The sequence below is a fragment of the Lagopus leucura genome, unplaced genomic scaffold (genome assembly GCF_019238085.1).
Source record: "Lagopus leucura isolate 7727_CA_CO unplaced genomic scaffold, USGS_WTPT01 Super-Scaffold_100103, whole genome shotgun sequence".
Classification (NCBI taxonomy): domain Eukaryota; kingdom Metazoa; phylum Chordata; class Aves; order Galliformes; family Phasianidae; genus Lagopus; species Lagopus leucura.
In genome coordinates, this window is record NW_024962324.1 from 258,241 (window position 1) to 275,497 (window position 17,257).

The 17,257-nt window shown below is 42.2% G+C and overlaps 1 protein-coding gene across 4 annotated transcripts in view; it reads left to right on the forward strand.

Moving 5' to 3' along the window:
* The window catches only part of DIP2B (disco interacting protein 2 homolog B), a 61,740-nt gene extending 44,818 nt beyond the window's left edge, over nucleotides 1-16,922 (forward strand). For 2 of the 4 annotated variants that reach the window (XM_042887659.1, XM_042887658.1), the window contains exons 18-38: nucleotides 300-439; nucleotides 529-665; nucleotides 979-1,059; nucleotides 1,309-1,436; nucleotides 1,799-1,913; nucleotides 2,859-3,060; nucleotides 3,690-3,799; nucleotides 3,937-4,017; nucleotides 4,586-4,709; nucleotides 5,687-5,808; nucleotides 6,673-6,784; nucleotides 7,424-7,533; nucleotides 8,150-8,280; nucleotides 8,847-9,015; nucleotides 9,975-10,145; nucleotides 10,318-10,379; nucleotides 10,501-10,558; nucleotides 10,898-10,972; nucleotides 11,435-11,612; nucleotides 11,796-11,919; nucleotides 12,438-16,922. In XM_042887659.1, the coding sequence (XP_042743593.1) occupies nucleotides 300-439; nucleotides 529-665; nucleotides 979-1,059; nucleotides 1,309-1,436; nucleotides 1,799-1,913; nucleotides 2,859-3,060; nucleotides 3,690-3,799; nucleotides 3,937-4,017; nucleotides 4,586-4,709; nucleotides 5,687-5,808; nucleotides 6,673-6,784; nucleotides 7,424-7,533; nucleotides 8,150-8,280; nucleotides 8,847-9,015; nucleotides 9,975-10,145; nucleotides 10,318-10,379; nucleotides 10,501-10,558; nucleotides 10,898-10,972; nucleotides 11,435-11,612; nucleotides 11,796-11,919; nucleotides 12,438-12,690 (2,683 nt within the window). In that variant the 3' untranslated portion in view covers nucleotides 12,691-16,922. Of the gene's footprint in view, nucleotides 1-299; nucleotides 440-528; nucleotides 666-978; nucleotides 1,060-1,308; nucleotides 1,437-1,798; nucleotides 1,914-2,858; nucleotides 3,061-3,689; nucleotides 3,800-3,936; nucleotides 4,018-4,585; nucleotides 4,710-4,885; nucleotides 5,650-5,686; nucleotides 5,809-6,672; nucleotides 6,785-7,423; nucleotides 7,534-8,149; nucleotides 8,281-8,846; nucleotides 9,016-9,974; nucleotides 10,146-10,317; nucleotides 10,380-10,500; nucleotides 10,559-10,897; nucleotides 10,973-11,434; nucleotides 11,613-11,795; nucleotides 11,920-12,437 lie in introns of those variants that run through there. The other 2 variants (XM_042887660.1, XM_042887661.1) reach the window with 2 other exon arrangements.
* The last annotated feature ends 335 nt before the right edge of the window (nucleotides 16,923-17,257 follow it).

Below are 17,257 nucleotides of genomic sequence, written 5' to 3' on the forward strand. Positions count from 1 at the left end.
TTGTGTCCATTGCTGCCCTCTGTAAATCAGTAGCACTGTAATCAACCGTGAGCTGGTATTTAACACAGGTTAAATTAAAGACCTGGAAGAAGAGTTGTGATTCACGTGATGATTCGCATTTGCCCAAGAATAAGTGTTCTTACTTAGAGTTTGATGCCTGGTTCTCACCAGAGGACATCTCTGCTCCCATTTTACAGTTTAAATTTGTTATGCAAAGAACAGACACTGAAGCTTGCATTCTTCGGGTGCTCTGATGTCTTATGTGTGATTTGGCGTATTGACTTCTGTGTCTTTCAAAGGCCCGGGGTTCCTGGAGCACCTCTGCCTGGAAGAGCCATACTGTCCATGAATGGGTTGAGTTTTGGAGTGATACGTGTCAATACTGAAGACAAAAACTCTGCACTCACTGTTCAGGATGTTGGGCACGTGATGCCAGGAGGTAAGAATACATGGGAGTCTCTCCTGAGGATGTCTGAGAATGCTCTGGAACGTGTTGGGAAAAGAATCACTCTGTTTGATTGGTCCTAGGAATGATGTGTATAGTGAAACCCGATGGACCACCTCAGCTGTGTAAAACAGATGAGATTGGAGAAATCTGTGTCAGCTCCAGAGCAGGAGGAATGATGTATTACGGGCTGGCAGGGCTGACAAAGAATACATTTGAGGTAAGTACAGCAGAGTGTATATTTCTTCCCTGATTTCCTCTTAAGAACAAACCTTGGATGTTCTCTTGTTTTTGTAACTTACGTGTTAATGTCGGCTTTTGAAGAGAAACCCAGAAAAACTCATTATGGTTAAATATTTTCTGTGCTTCTCCTTCGTGAGGATGCCTCACAGTGCTAAAATGATTGCAGCGGGGATTTCCTCCTTATTGTTTCACTCACATACAATACAGCTCTTGATACTGAATCATGGGAGCGTGTTTTTCTAGCCTCAGGCAAATCCACTTTGCCTCCAACGTCCTCCCTTCTGTTGCAGGTTATTCCTCTGAACTCAGCTGGCTCTCCAGTGGGTGATGTGCCATTTGTCCGTTCTGGCTTGCTGGGCTTTGTTGGACCTGTACGTAACATAGCTTCTGAGCTTGTGTGAGCGTGTGCTAATGGCCTAGAATGTTTAAAAGAAGAGCATTTGTGTTTGGAAATGTGTGTGTGTGGTTGCTTGTTGAGAGTGACAAGATAATTGAGAGAGAATTCTGTTGATCTAGCTACTGAGACCAGTAAGAATTGCAGAATATGCAAATCCTGGAATTTGTGTCTGCTTTGTATATAAACGTGTGGGTCACCAACTGGTACCTTTCTTATCTTTCAGGGCAGTTTGGTGTTTGTGGTTGGAAAAATGGATGGATTGCTGACAGTCAGTGGGCGGAGGCACAATGCTGATGACATTGTCGCAACTGGGTTGGCAGTAGAGTCAATAAAAACAGTTTACAGAGGAAGGTTAGTAAATTAAAACTCACCCCTCCCCTAAGCTTCCCCACGTAATATAATGAAATGGGATCTTCAGTATAATCTCCCACTTTTCTCCAGTAACTGGTCTATTTTGGTAAGTCAGTTGAAGTAAACATATTTTTGGCTCAGCCATTAATTGGCCTGGTGACTGTTTTGCTGTCTTATATTTTATTTTCTGTACTTGCCCCCATGGGTTTGGTTTCTTTGTGAGGATTTTTATTTTTTTATTTTATTTTATTATTTTTTATTTTTTTGAGAGAGAGGGAGAGAAAGTTTTATCTTCTTTTGGTCACTGCTACTGAGGAGTATATTCAGAATTCCTGCCAACGTAGCTCTCCTGTTGTCCTTAGGATTGCTGTATTCTCAGTATCTGTCTTCTACGATGAGAGGATTGTGGTGGTGGCAGAGCAGAGGCCAGATGCATCTGAGGAGGACAGTTTTCAGTGGATGAGTCGAGTACTGCAGGTAAGCCCAGTGACAAAGGTGGACAAGGGGAGTTTGTGCAGTTTTTCAGTGTGTGGGCAGATCAGAGGCCATCAGCGTGACCTACATGCAAAGAGCATGGTCTTGTGCCTCTTGGCGCAAGGTAGTTTTACAAGGTTGCAAGCTGGGTACATCTGCTGTGTACAAGCTGTTCTGTTGTGTCCTGAAGGTCCTGGGAAAGTGGCTGCAACAAAGAATAAGCTCTGACAAATTTATCAGCATTGTGCTACACAGTGGCTGTATAGAGAAACACAATTGCCTCTCAACACTGCAAAGCAGATCTAGTGCTCAAACGCAGTAATTCTGCTACTGTATTAGATCTTGCTAGTGTTCAAAGCCAGGTTTTAAAGTTGCCCTTATCTTTAAGGCTTATTTTCAACAGAAAGGCAGTAAACAGAAAGTAGTTAAAACAGCTGAACAAGCGTAGTCCTGAGAAAGTAGAACAAATGGCAAATGCTTACTTTGAGAGCTGCATGCAGGAATGTGGTGAGGTATACAAACTAGGCAGAGAAATCAGGGAAGTACCTGGTAACCTGAATAATGTATTAGTTGCCTGAGTGCTGAGGCAGACAAAAAAACAACAGAGTGATGATACAGTGGAGAGACAGATGGATAAAATCCTAGGATCAAAATCATGTGATTTTGATCACAAGCAACTGGGTATATTTTGAGATTTTAGTCATGAAAAGTTTAAAAATGAACTTCTGGTATATGGATTGGATTAGGGATGCAAGCAGGCACTTAACTCTTAACACTGAGTAAGTGGAACTAATGCTGCACAGGTGAAATTGCATGACAGTGGCTGCCCTGCTCCTTCAGTACCTTACAAATGTAGCATTTTGTTTTGTGGCATGGCAGTGAAGCCTGTAAAACTACACCATCTCCAGTAATACCAAAAATTCAAGTGACCTTCTTTCCTTTCCTTAGGCAATTGACAGCATTCACCAAGTGGGTGTATATTGCCTTGCTCTTGTGCCAGCTAATACATTGCCAAAAACTCCCCTGGGAGGGATCCATATCTCTCAAACTAAACAGCACTTTCTGGAGGGCTCTCTGCATCCGTGCAACATCCTCATGTGCCCGCACACGTGTGTGACAAACTTGCCAAAACCCAGGCAGAAACAACCAGGTAACCTGAGTCCCTTTTGTTTAATGTTGGTGAATTGAAGCTCACTACTTCAGATACGGGAAGCTGTACGATGCCTGTGACACTGAGTGTCCTGCTTGCTAGAAGCAGGGACTTGTGTTGTTGCCCATGGCTACTTTGTTTGATGCCTTTCTTGGCACGTGGCAGTCAGGAATTCTGATTCCTACTTCTGAGCTCATTGAGACCATCTCTGCCAATGAGTGGGAGATAAGCCCTGCCTTCTGAACTGTATTATCAAGATTTCATTGCCTCTTCTCACTTGTGCCTGGGAGCAGCAGAAAACCTTTCTGCCTTTTGCCTTCAACAGACTGCAGTTCTAGGCCAGCTCCTTATCGTTTATATTACAAGTCCTGACTGCAGCGCAGACCTCAATCCTCCTTTACAAAGCAGCAGCTTTTCTCCTTGTGTTAAGTCTGATTTTTGGGGTAGAGGAAACTTAAGTCTGCCTCATATATAACCAAAGGAAAAGTTACTTTGTTATAAGTTGCTACAGGCCTCCAGAGCTGTCAGCTTTTGCTTGTTTGTAACATTACTCTGCTGCAGGTAATACTGAAAGACGCCGTTCATAGCACATGAGTGCATTCTGATTCTATGTGGCTCTTAACCAACAGGTGTTGGCCCTGCCTCTGTGATGGTGGGGAACCTGGTTGCTGGGAAGCGTATTGCTCAAGCCTCTGGAAGAGATCTTGGTCAAATAGAAGACAATGATTTAGTTAAAAAGGTAAATCAGTGTTTTTTTACAACTGGAGTATGCAAGAAGAGTTTATCCTACAGTTGAATGCAAGGCAGCAAAGTGAGACAAATATAGTATTGCTTAAGTAGAGGAACTAGTATTTAGTTACTGCCTCTTTGTTTTAGCACCAGTTCCTGACAGAGGTGTTACAGTGGAGAGCTCACACAACTCCTGACCACGCACTCTTCCTCTTATTAAATGCCAAGGTACGGTCACTTTTGGTTTTTTTTTTTTTAAGGTCCAGCATGTTATTCAGCCCAAGTTAGAGACTGTGTTTAACATCTTTGCCCACTGCGGTGTCCTCTATTTTGCCTCTTTGTCAGAAGTTGCCCTAGGGTTTCTAACTTAAAGTTGCACCTTTTGAACCTGCAGGTCACTTGTCTTCTTAATGCCCGCAGTGGTTTGATGCTTCATTTTAAAACTGAGCGTGTTTGTAGGTCCCACTGGTTCCTGTATCATTTAATGATGTATCCCTGTTGAGTATATTCTGGCAGGGTTCTGGTGCAAGAAGACTTGAACTGACTCCTGGAAGGTAGAATTTTCTAGAACAGATCTAACTCTATTTCTGTCTTTTCCAAATTGTAGTGGATAGACAGCTCAGTAAGCACCAGCAGCAGATAGGTATTGATAACTTGTAGCTATAGACTAATGCTAGTGAGCAAGGTTGTTCTGTTTTTTTGGTTTGGTTCCAGCAGCTGTCTTACTGACACGTGTTGTGCTTGCTGGAAACAAGTGTCAGAGGCTGTGGTTGGAACACTTCTGTCTCTTTTCAAGGGAACTGCTGTGTGTACAGCCACCTGCCTTCAGCTGCACAAAAAAGCTGAGAGAATTGCATCAGTGCTCTGTGACAAAGGACATCTCAATGCAGGAGACAATGTGGTGCTTCTTTATCCTCCTGGTAAGCAAGCTTTAAAAAGAACTGCATCCCATCATGAAAATGCAGTGTGGTGTTTCTTTGAAATTTCATTGAGATCTGGAAGTCCAGGGGGGATCATTGAAACACCAGGACATCAGGGATGCATGACTTCCTGATCTAGTTTTGACTCCATAGAGGGCTGTCCTCATGTCTTGCAGTTGCAGTATCACAACTCCAGCATTGATTCTTTAGTTTTGGAAGAGTGGATTTGTACCTTCTCACTCCTGGAGAGATGCCCTCAGCTCTAGGGATCTTACTGTCTCCTGATGCTTAGGATAAAAACTTTTTTTTTGTGGTTATCAAAGAACTTATGGTATGATGACGCTCACTGTAAGATTACTAGAAATGTGTGACCGCACTGCATGTGCTGGAGAAATGCATTTATGTGCCCTAACTGAGACCTCTTGGCTCCTGGTCTGTTCAGATCTTGTTTGCCTGAAGTCACGATGACAATTAGCAGCTGTTTATCCAGGGAAAGCTGTGAGAAATGGCAGGGTGGGTTCTGGTACTGAGTGGTGCCGTTGCCTTCAGCTCTGCTAGCTGCCTCTTCCACAGCAGTAGGTTGGGAACAGTGGGAAGTGTGGTCTGTCTGCTCACACCTTTATCACTTGGCGTGTGTACAATGCTCACTGCTGATGAGAGGTGCTGTGTACTTCCACTGCCAGAGACTGTTTTGAACTGACTGACTTTCGAGTCATTCAACAGGATATTCTTTTCCTGAACAGTGGATATGGTTTGCTGTGGTCAGTGTTCTCTGCTTTCCCAGTCCCCTGTCCCAAGCTTCCTTAGCTTCCTTGCCATGCTGACCTAACAGTTTGGTCTGCTTATGTTGGACACCTGTGCTGTGGGAGTGTACCTTTTTCTAATGAAAATTTTAACTGATGCTCAGAGAAAACTCCTCAGGGGAAAGGCTGGTGTCACCAGGGTGTTGTACACTACAGCCTGTCGTGTCCTTGCAGGCATTGAGCTAATCACCGCGTTCTATGGCTGTTTGTATGCTGGCTGCATCCCTGTGACCGTGAGACCACCTCATGCTCAGAGCCTCACTGCTACTCTGCCCACTGTGCGAATGATCGTGGAAGTGAGTAATGGGGCCTCAGTGTGGCTGGATGTATAACCAAGATGTTATAATTGCAATATAATCAAAAGAGTAAGGCAAAAGCAAACAAGGATCGCAAAAGAGAATAAGTAGAAGAGCTTACCCTTGGGTTGAGCTCACTAGAAGATACCAAAAGAGGAGGATCTCCAGAAGAGATCCTTCCCCTCTGGTAGCCAGCTCTTAAATAGGTCCAGGAGGGGTGGAGCCTGGCTCCACCCCTTCCGGCAGCACAGGTGAATTGCCTTCACCTGTGCTCCTCTGGCTGACTCAAGGCTCACCTCAGGTGATTAATCAGAGGTTCAGGCTGTGTCTCAGCAGTTCCCATACACTGGAGCACTCTTGTTTCAGCCTCTCCCATTTGAATAGTTAACACAGCTGTCTACGGTATTTACATGATAGTGGTGAAGGACAGTGTTCTAATTCATAAGATGCAAGAGAGAACCACCCCTCCTATGGAACAGTTGTTTCTGAGGGATACTAATGTGATGGTGCTACCTAAAATTTCGTACCCATCTCCTTACTGGAGAGTGCAAATCCTGCTATCGATTATTTTCCAAGTCAGTAATCTAGACAGAATATCTCCGCATGATAAACAGAGAAGAAGTTAGATTTGGGCTGTTGAAATAATTTACTTGCTCTAAAGGTTCTGCCCTGGTTGTTTGCCTTTTAATCTGAGTTTGGGGTTTAATGAAGGAAGTGTTGGAAAAGCCACAGCAATTAATGCGAGTCGACCAGGGAGAAGGTGGCTGCAGGTGGTAAAATATATTCTGTGAATATGAAATCTTGCAGTGAATAACATCTGAAGGAGTTGCTTTGGTCTTGATTAGCAATTGTTTATCTTTTTAGGTCAGCAAAGCTGCCTGTATTCTCACAACCCAGACCTTAATGAGACTACTGAAATCCAGAGAGGCAGCTGGTGCTGTAGATGTGAAAACCTGGCCGACCATCATTGATACAGGTGTGGTCTGTGGACTTGGAAGACTTTTTCAAGTTCTGTGCAGGGGTTACCATTGACTTCCCAAGGGAGAGGCTGTTCCCCATTCCAGATGTTAACCAGATGGCTCATAAGGTTTTGTTAGAATGTTCAGAAAAATGATGAAAGATAGGAGCCAAGTCTTTGTTTGCTCATCTCTTTTCTCCATTTGTTGAACTATTGATGGAACATAATTTTCATGGAAAGCCACATTGAAATAACAGTCATTCCTTGATGACAGCGTTTCAAGCTGTGGTCGATTTACCTGGCCTCCTGGTCTGGCACTGTAGAGTGACTCAGAGGGCATAAGAAGCAGGATATGTTCCTGGACTGATTGTATCTCCTGATACCTGGTCTTGCTTCATCCCTTGGCTCTGGAGTTTAAGAAAATTCAAGAAAAATTAAAATCATGTATTTAAAATGTTTGGTTTACGCACAGAAAAGAATGAATAACTTCTTCCAGGGGAATTTTTGCAAGACTCTTCTTATGTTCTGTGTGTCGTCTTTGTAAAATGTTGTAATCAAAAGGTTTATGGTCCACCTCAGTCTTTCTGAAAACTGTTCTTTTTTTAAACACTAATTTAGTAATAAAAAATTAAACATGTTTGTTTCTTTCTTGCACAGATGACTTGCCCAGGAAGCGGCTCTCTCAGATCTATAAACCACCTACGTCTGAAATGTTAGCATATCTAGATTTTAGTGTTTCCACAACAGGCATGCTTACAGGAGTGAAGGTACAGTAAAATGCTTCTAGAAGACAAATTTTTTGGTGTCTTGTCTTTGGCTGATAATCCAGACCAGCTCTCCTGCTTACCTCCACCAAAACTGGCTTTGTAGCTTAAATAAAGGCCGTACTTTTCTCTGAGTAAAGCTGTAAATTCCCTGCATGCAATGCAGCGTGACTTCAGACTGAAGAATCAGCTCTGCTATGTAGAAAGTGAGGTCTCTACAGTGGGCATCAGGAGTTCTGCTGCCTCCCACCAGAGAGCAGGCTGACAGGAGAGCAGTGGGTGTGAGGAGCACAGCTGTGTGCTTTTGCTTCTCCCCCCAACACTAAGAGCAAAATAGGAATGCAGTTGACAGAGAAGATGATATGAAACTGAAAAATGAAAGCCTTAGTGTGTCATTAATGATCAGCTCTGTTTGGAGCCTGAGAAGCCCAAAACCTTTCAGCAGTAGCTGTTGTCACAGTTTCTGGCTCGTGTGGTTCTGCGATGCTCTGCATCTGCTGTGGGAGATAAGGGAAGAAGAAATGCTATCAAGGCAGTTGGTGTTCTTACCTGCCTGTCTTTACTGTGATGTGAGATTTCAGCAGGATTTAATCCAGTTTCTCTGTCTTTGGTGTTGCAGATGTCCCACGCAGCAGTGAGTGGTCTTTGCAGGGCCATCAAGCTTCAGTGTGAGCTCTACTCCTCACGGCAGATTGCGATTTGTCTTGACCCCTACTGTGGACTAGGGTTTGTGCTCTGGTGCCTTTGCAGGTAGGACCCTTGAGGGAGAAAAGGGTGAAGGTTAACTCTTGGTAGATTTTAAATGGGAAATAGCAGTCCATGTCTGTAATGAGGCATATATTTTGGCATTACAAAATGACTAACTTGTACTAAGAGGAGAATTTGTCTTAAACTGACAATAATATGTTCCCTTTTCCTGCAGGTTAGCAAGTTGTTATCCCATGTTGATTATGCACATTTGTGCTGCCAAATATTACTGGCTTCAGAATGCTTCTCTTCCTTGATTATATGTTGCAGCAATGGAATTTTCTTTCTGTAGATTGTGTGGTTGAGCTGATTCTCTTCCTTTGCTTTCAGTGTGTGCACACTTGTGTGCACATAAATTGTTGTTCTTGTAAAGTAAGTTGTATTTATAATACATTGTTGCTACAGAATGTGGGCATTGGAGCTATCATCAGTTTGCCTCAGATCAGAGTCTCACAGCTTGCTTGTGGTCTATCAGGAATGTAAGACGAAATGAAAATATAGTAAATATTAATTTAAAGATTGCTACCTGCTACACAAAAATATATTCTTCTTTTTGATGTTTTTCACAGTGTGTATTCTGGACACCAGTCAATTTTAATTCCTCCTATGGAGCTGGAATCCAATCTTTCTCTCTGGTTATCTACTGTCAGCCAGCATAAAATAAGGGACACTTTCTGTTCCTACTCAGTCATGGAACTGTGCACAAAGGGACTTGGAAACCAAGTTGAAACATTAAAGGTGAGAAATGTTTCTTGACAATTGCGCCACATAAATTAATGCAACTGCTGTAGCAAGTGAAGTGACACGGTTGTTAAAGACAACGCATAATCATGCACAAGCCTGCTGCCCACAGCTTGCTCAGAAAGCAAAAGCAACAAAAGAATGTTTGGAGCCCCAGGAAATTAAAAGGATTGAAATCGAGTAAGGTGCATGCATTGCAGTGTAGGGGGCACATTGCCAAGGAGTGTCAGAGACTGCTGGGCAAGCCCTGAAGAGAGGATGCCAGCAGCAAAATGCTCTGCGGAGGAATTGCTTATATAACAGTCTGCAGTGAAGGCTCAGATCAGTGCATGATGTAAAGCACACACGTTAAGTGCTTGGCTAAATAAAGGGGTTTCCTCCTGGGGGATGAGAGGAAGGAAAAAACAGCTGCATAAAAGGCTGGAGGTGTTTTCTGCTTGGGGTTTACTGAAATAATTTGAGAGCTCCATCTAGAAGGTTAAGGATCAGTCTTGTTCTGTTGGTGGCACAGAGTCCCTCTGCCTTGTGGTGTGTCACCAGTTAACAGAATAACCTACGGGTTTGTAGTGCTCATGCTGTTCAGTGCATTTATGATATGGTTTGGAAGTAGTAATGGATTAATGGATTCTGGTCTTGGTTTGGTTAAAGGCTCAGTGCAACCTCCATGAATGGCTCCACATTCTCACTTGGTTTGGTTTCCATCTATATAAAATAGGGAATGAAAGGTGTAATCTTAGCTGACAAGCTCTGCAGAAGCACATGGCGCTACATTCTCTAGCAGAGGAAAGGAGCTGTGCTGACGATCTTGTTCTACCGATGTTTTTAGGCTCTGGTCAGATATTTTACAGTAACAAATAGGAACTGAAAAGAGGACATTGAGCACAAGAAGTCACTTTCTCAGGAGGATGAGATCTCGGTGCAGTGTCCTGTGCACTCATTTGCACACTCTTTTCTAGGCACGAGGAATTAATCTGTCCTGTGTCCGGACGTGTGTGGTTGTTGCAGAGGAACGACCACGGGTTTCTCTCACTCATTCATTCTCAAAACTCTTCAAAGACATTGGCCTGTCATCTCGTGCTGTAAGCACCACCTTTGGATCAAGAGTCAACGTTGCTATCTGTTTGCAGGTAACAGGAATGCTTTCTAGGGCCTGTGCTGTCACTGCCATCAGGTTTCCACGTTACCAATTGAGAGTACAATGCAAACTTCCTAATCTGAGTGTGATTCTCCGCTGTGAGCTTAGCCCCACATGGGCACAAGTTGCCTAAAATATATATTTTTTAATGTTTACTGTTTTAGGGAACCTCTGGGCCTGATCCCACCACAGTGTATGTAGACCTGAAATCCTTGAGACATGACAGGTACAGTAAGTTTGCTTTACGAGTAACTCATCTATAAAATGTTGTAATAGCACTGAGCTACCACTCCTCTCAGTAGATTTCAGCTCTCTTCTTTCACTGACTGTGTTTTCTTTAATTTCAGAGTACGTCTAGTGGAAAGGGGAGCTCCACAAAGTCTGCTGCTTTCGGAATCTGGGAAGGTAATTTCACGTTTCTCCCCTTCCCCTCATGATGCTGACGTGTAGCTGATAGCTGTGGCCTCGTGGCACAGCATGAGGAGTGTTGGTTACACTGCTCCTCTGAAAGGTTACTTTGATTTGTAATGGAGTAGAGTGCCTTACCCGTGTGGCTCTTCAGACAGGAAATACTTTTGTTCTGACAGTGCTTCGTCGTACGTGCCCTAGCATGTTCTATCCATGTTAGTGATTTCCATGGGTGAAACCGTGCCTTTGTGGAAACGAATGAACAGCCTTGGTGCTTTAGCTGCGTGTGAAGATAATTCGCAAACTGATTTGCATATTCCTTCTTATGATCTTTAGATTTTACCTGGAGTCAAAGTGGTTATTGTTAATCCTGAGACAAAAGGGCCTCTTGGAGATTCTCATCTTGGAGAGGTAAGATGTGACTTTTTGGGTAGCTTTTCCTGCTGTCTGCTTCTTGATCTGTGTTCTCTCTTTGATTATCTAAGTTGATGGTAAGCAATACCTGTGGGCCTCTTTAAGTTGAATTACTGCTGGAGTGTTACTGCTTGTATGACTGGCTTCCAAATAATCTAATTTATATTTTGCTCTGCTTATCTCAGTAACACAACAATATGTTCAGTCTGTGTTGAAATTATAAAAATCCACAGGTTTCCATATCCTCACTTTAATGTTATTAGCAGAGGATATCTGCAAGATCCATTTTTAGGGTGCTTGGCGGTTTGAGCTAAACGTGAAACGTTTTTGGACCTGGAAGGCCTTAGCTTTGTTCATACCTAACGAGACCCTCCTTGTTAGTTTATTGTTTGCTTTATTTAAACACTCAGAAGATGCCCTTTTGTTGTAACTTGCGGATCTGTTTTTCCACTTCTGCAGATTTGGGTGAACAGCCCACACACAGCCAGTGGCTACTACACCATCTACGACAACGAAACCCTGCAAGCTGATCATTTCAACACTCGTCTGAGCTTTGGAGATGCAGCTCAGACACTTTGGGCTCGGACTGGGTACCTTGGTTTTGTGCGTCGGACAGAACTTACAGCTGCCAGCGGAGGTAGGGCAGAAACGAGTCTTTATCCTTCAAATAAAGAGTTTTCTCCCATACAGTGCAATGGATAAGTTCTCATCAACGTATCTGTGTAAAGGAGACACTTGACTAGTATCCAAATCCCATTTACTGTCTGCCTCTTCCTGTTTTCGTTGTGTGCATGCATCTCATTTCTGATTTCTCCTCTAGAGCGCCATGATGCTCTGTATGTCGTTGGAGCACTGGATGAAACTCTGGAACTGAGGGGGCTGCGTTACCACCCGATTGATATCGAGACGTCTGTATCTCGGACGCACAGGAGCATTGCTGAATGGTAAAGCAGCAGTGAAAAATGAATTCATCCTAGTATAGATGGAACATAGCAGTGTTTGCGTAAGGATGCAGGATTTAATTAGGAGAAAAAAAACATAAGAACAGAACATAGATAAATACTTTTTCAAATACTTTTTTTTTTTCTTTTTGTGTTACCATCAGCAAGTGGTGTGATCTTGATATGCATCTCCTTTCCCATCCGTAGATAAAAATAATACTGGGCTGACTGACTGTGAATCTTGTCTCACAAGCCTTAATTCAAAATAGAAATCACAATTTCCAGTTCTGTGATTACATTTAAGTCGGTGAAGGCAGCAATTAATTTGTTTGTCAAATTGATTTGTGTCTGAACTGATGTTTGACACACTGACACTGGGTATTCGTTGGAGTTGTGCTACTTGGTAATGCAATGCAAATCAGGTGGTAAATGCTATCTAAGGAAAAAAATTCGGAACTCTGCATTTTTGTATTTGTGAAAATAACTCGGTTTTCTGTTTGTGTGCTCTTTGTAACTTTCAGTGCTGTATTCACGTGGACCAACCTGCTCGTGGTCGTCGTGGAGCTGTGTGGCTGTGAACAGGAGGCCCTGGATTTGGTTCCTCTGGTTACAAACGTGGTCCTGGAAGAGCATTATCTCATTGTGGGAGTGGTGGTGGTGGTTGATCCCGGCGTTATTCCTATCAATTCCAGGGGGGAGAAACAACGGATGCATCTCCGTGACAGTTTTCTGGCTGACCAGTTAGACCCCATCTATGTTGCTTATAACATGTAGTGTGTGGGGGAGCGATGCTCAGAAACTTGATGGCTCCACCAAACGACAAAGGGTGGCCGTAGAAATGAAGCTGGTGAAAATTACTAATACTTGATATAAAGTTTGAGATTGCTGCCATATTCCCTTCATCTCATCCTGTGATATTAAGATCACATGAACTACCAGTGGAAAAAAGGAAATGTGGTAGACAATGGAAAACATTCGTAACGGTTTACTGAAATATTAGCTTTATAGCAAATGCAAAGTTGACAAGCATGTGAGCTACAAAATTCCTAAGGCCTTTACAGTAGTGTTACTTTTTTTCATCTGTTGTACATATTTGTATTTTTATCTAATACTGTTTTAGGATTCTCTAAGGGGAGGGTTTATTTAGTTAAGATAATAAACTATTAAGAGGAGGGTCATTGGAGTTCTGCAGTTCCCTACTATATAATGTACTTTGCATCTGTACTGTAGCTATCCATTCTGTGGGATCACACAACTTATTTAAAATCGTGCCATGACCAAATCAATAACTTACGGAATCTAAGAGTTACTTATTCAGATAGATATTTCTTGAATTTAAAAAAGAATTTTGCCTATATTTTAAATATGTAAATATTATTATACATAATTCACTTAGATAGAAAATTAACTTGGGTAATGATGACAGCTGAAGGTAGAAATTAAGGACAAGTAACTTTTGTGGTCCTTAGCATAATTGCATTCGGTTAGACAGCTGATGTGAGATAGGAGGATCTCACACAAGTTTTCTTCTTTCAGTATGTAGTCTTTTATTGCTGGCCAGAAGCGTGTCGTAGCACATAGAAACCCATGATTTAAAGGCACATCTTCCTAAACGAGGCTGAGATATTTAAAGAGTTGCATTGAACCTGGTAGAAATCGCAGTGCTAAGTCCAAAACGCTTGACTGAAATGATGCACTGGACTTACAGTCTCTGCCTCCACTCTGAAACCTCGTGCTTAAAGGAGGAAAAAAATCCTATGGATGAACACGCAGCTAAATTCACTGTTTGTGCAGTTCAGTCATTATTCCATCCAGTTCCCTTGGGGGTATAGCAAGAATCACAGTAGATGAGCTCTGCTGTAAGCTGGGAGATGATGACCCAGATTCCTTCCAAACGTTCCCTGGAAGCAGTTTGATATTTCTGGGGTTTTGGCCGAGAGCAGTTCTACTACTACAGAAGGAGGCACAAAAATGCAACAGCAGTTCTGGTAAACGCATCGTTAACGTTAATATCCCAACCTTCAGAATGCTGTGTTAGCTTTCACACTGGTCAACGTAAAGAAGCAGAAGCTGTAGAGCAGCGGGTCCGAGTTCTTCCTGCTGCAGGGAGCGACTGCACGCTGGGCTGAAGGGGGAGATGGCGTTTAAGCTCTGACTCAGAACAACCTTTATTCAAGTAATCCTGAATAAAATTCTAAATTCCTACGGGTGTTAAGGAAATATGATTTTGGAAGCAATGAGAGTTGATACCAGATATTGCAGCAGGGTTTTTTGAGTCAAATACGGTATACAGTGTAAATAAACTTGTTATTAAAATGCTCCTCATTACCTCGTCCCAAATTTGTAGGTGGTTTTTAAAAGGTTTGTAGGATGAGCTTTGAAGATCCTGTGGCAGTTATCAGCGCAGAACCTGGCGGATCTGTAAGCAAGTCACAGTTTGGTTCTTGAACAACTCCTGATGCATTCTGTTAGCTCTGAGGGCAGGAGTTCTGCAACGGAGATGGGAAGTTCTGAACGGTTTTGGAAAATATTCAGTGCTGAAGTAGAAACCGCAAGATTCTGCGGCACGTCTCGAGTTGAGTTGTTTGCAAACGCTTCAGTTTATAAGTGTGTATCAGTTTGTTTTTCCCTATCTGCCCCTGTAATGAGACAGCATTGCAGATGAAAGTTCCGTGCTGTTGTGCTGCTGCATGGATGTGACAGGTTTTCTGCCGCTGGTGTCCAGTTCCTTACAACATGCATCCTGAAATACCTTTACAAGAAGGTTTATATGTTTAGTTTTGACAAATTGGCCACAGTGTAGGGACAGCAACAGGTATAACTGTGACTAATACAGTTGGTACTGCAGCTGCTTATTTCTGGTGTGAAGTGCACTGAAGTTGTTCTTTTTCAGCCAGTGAAGTGGAGAATCTCCTTGTTTTGCTGTGAGCCACTTTTTTTGATTTTTCTTGCACAGCAAAGCAAACTGCAGTGCAGCTTCACTTTGTTGTTGCGTATTTCAGGAAAAAAGCAACAAAGGGCCTTTTTCTTACTGAGATTAAAGCTTTGGGGAAGTTGTTTCAACAAACCTCTTGTTTGTTCACAGAGATGGATTTCAAGTACAGATCTAGTATTTTACTGTACTTCCCTTTTTTCTTTTCAGAAATAAAAAGTGGATCCATTAATCTGATCACAGATTCTCAGTACATGGCAAATTGACTTTGTGAAATGGAATTTTTTTGAATGGCACACCTGACTTTTTTTTTTCCCTTTGGTCTTTATATGGAGAAGTGTTTGGTAGTTTCTCAAACGTTGGGCTTCTGTCTCACAAGCTTACTGCGTGCTCTTAATCTTTCTCTCCTGGTTTATTACATTTCTCTGAGAACTAAATTTACAGTCCTGTCCTTAGAACAAGATAACATTCTGCTCTTGATTGCCAGTAAGTGATGTATAAAGCTGGCTGGGTTTGATTTCATTGAATGCTTTTGTCTGTGTTTGGTGCAGTGAAAAACAGAGTGTTGGAGAGGAAGAAGTACGGAGCTGTGAATCTGGAAACCCCGATTTCTAACTCCAGCTCTGCTAATGACTTGCCACAAGGCCTTCAACAGGTCATTTCACTCCTTCAGTTTCTTCATCTGTAGATGAGGATATTACCTAATCCTTACAACATCCCTGTGAGGTAACTAACTGTACAGCACTAAGTGCTAAGTATTTTTCATTGCTAGCCTCTTTGAGGTCAGGGTCAGTTTGTTCTTCCAAACTGATAAATGATTATTTGATTGTCTTGGGAGGGCTGTCAAGAGATGTGACCATTTCACTTTCAAATGCTTGCTTGGTGTCTTTCCACATGAGAACTGAGATATTTAACTTCACTAAACTTGCAGGGCCACTGAAGGTTCTGATGTCACGTGTTCAGGTTCAGAGTTGGGTTCTGTTCCATAACTGCTGAATCAGGTGTTGAGTCCCAAGCAGCAGACTTCCCGTGCTTGTTTGGCTTTGCAGCTTATCCAGTTGCAGAGGACAAATAATTTCCTCTTGCCGTCTGTCAGATTCCAAGCTACCAGCTGCAGTGAAACTTAAACTAGGAATTTTTACCAGTTGGAACTAAAATATTTTGTATGTCTTACTGTTTATGAATACTCCCTAAGCAAAATGTGTTGGCTACAGGTAATTTCGAGTCCTGTTTCGTTAACATTTGCACTGCATTTCTGGTTTAAATAAATGTAATTAAGATGTGTCATACTAACTGTCCTAAAAAGGTTGTAAAAATGATCAACTCTAGCCCTAAATGCAATTTTTCTTTAATTTCTGTCAACCTATTTACCATTGTCAAATTCAGATTACAGCATTATGTAATTATGTAAAAAGTTTTTATTTATTTAAAATTAGATTAGATATACATTTTTAAATTTAACATCTGGCTGGACAGTGTTCCATTAACGCATTGATTGTGTTTCCTTTGTCTTGTGTTAATAAATATTGATGCCTGATTGCTCGTTTAGTTCTTTATCTGCTGTTTCCCTGAAGGATTTTGTAAAGAACCAAGATTGTTCAGCACTTAGTGCCCATGAAAGGGAGAACTTGTATTTTTGTTTGTTACTTGACATAGAAGTGCGTGAGGCCTGCGCCTCTGAATAGCTGAGCTCCCTGCACTCCCGTGGCAATTCCCATCAGGATTTGGGGGTTTCTCTTCACTGGAAGAACAAAGCAATTGTGTAAGGCTCCATAGTGAGCTGATGAGACGTGTCCTGGTGGCACTTGGGATTGAACACTAGAATCTCTGCTGTCAAAAACAGTGGAATTTTTTAAATCAAGATTTACTTAACATCTACATGTCTTTTAAGGTACGGTTTATTACCAGTGAGGATGTAATTATGATCATCTAACAGCAGCTACCATTGATGTACATGCCACTTAGTGGTTACGTGGCTCTGGGTAAGAATACACAAACACGTTATTTACTACAAATGCCAGTTTTACAGTGTGCACATTTCGTTTTAAGTAAATCTTTATTAATATTGGGAAACCTCTAAAAGAAAATGAAAGACAGAAAAAAAAAGGTTTAGACTTGTTCAATTAATGAAGCTGAAATAGCCAATAAATCTTTTCATAAATGTTAGATTTGAGTGATCAGATTCCTTGAAGATTATTGCTTTGGTTGTCACAGCTGTGGCTCAGGCATGTTATGAGATACCTTGACCTCCCAGTAAAACTACAGGTGTAGGTAAAACATTGAGTTGTCCTCAGGAAGAGGAATCCTGAGAAGGCCAAGCTTTTGCTGTGGAGGGCGTTCCCACCTCCTCCATGCCCACATCAACTCCTGCCTGGGGGTTTGGTTGACTTCTGTGGGTGTTTCTGATGG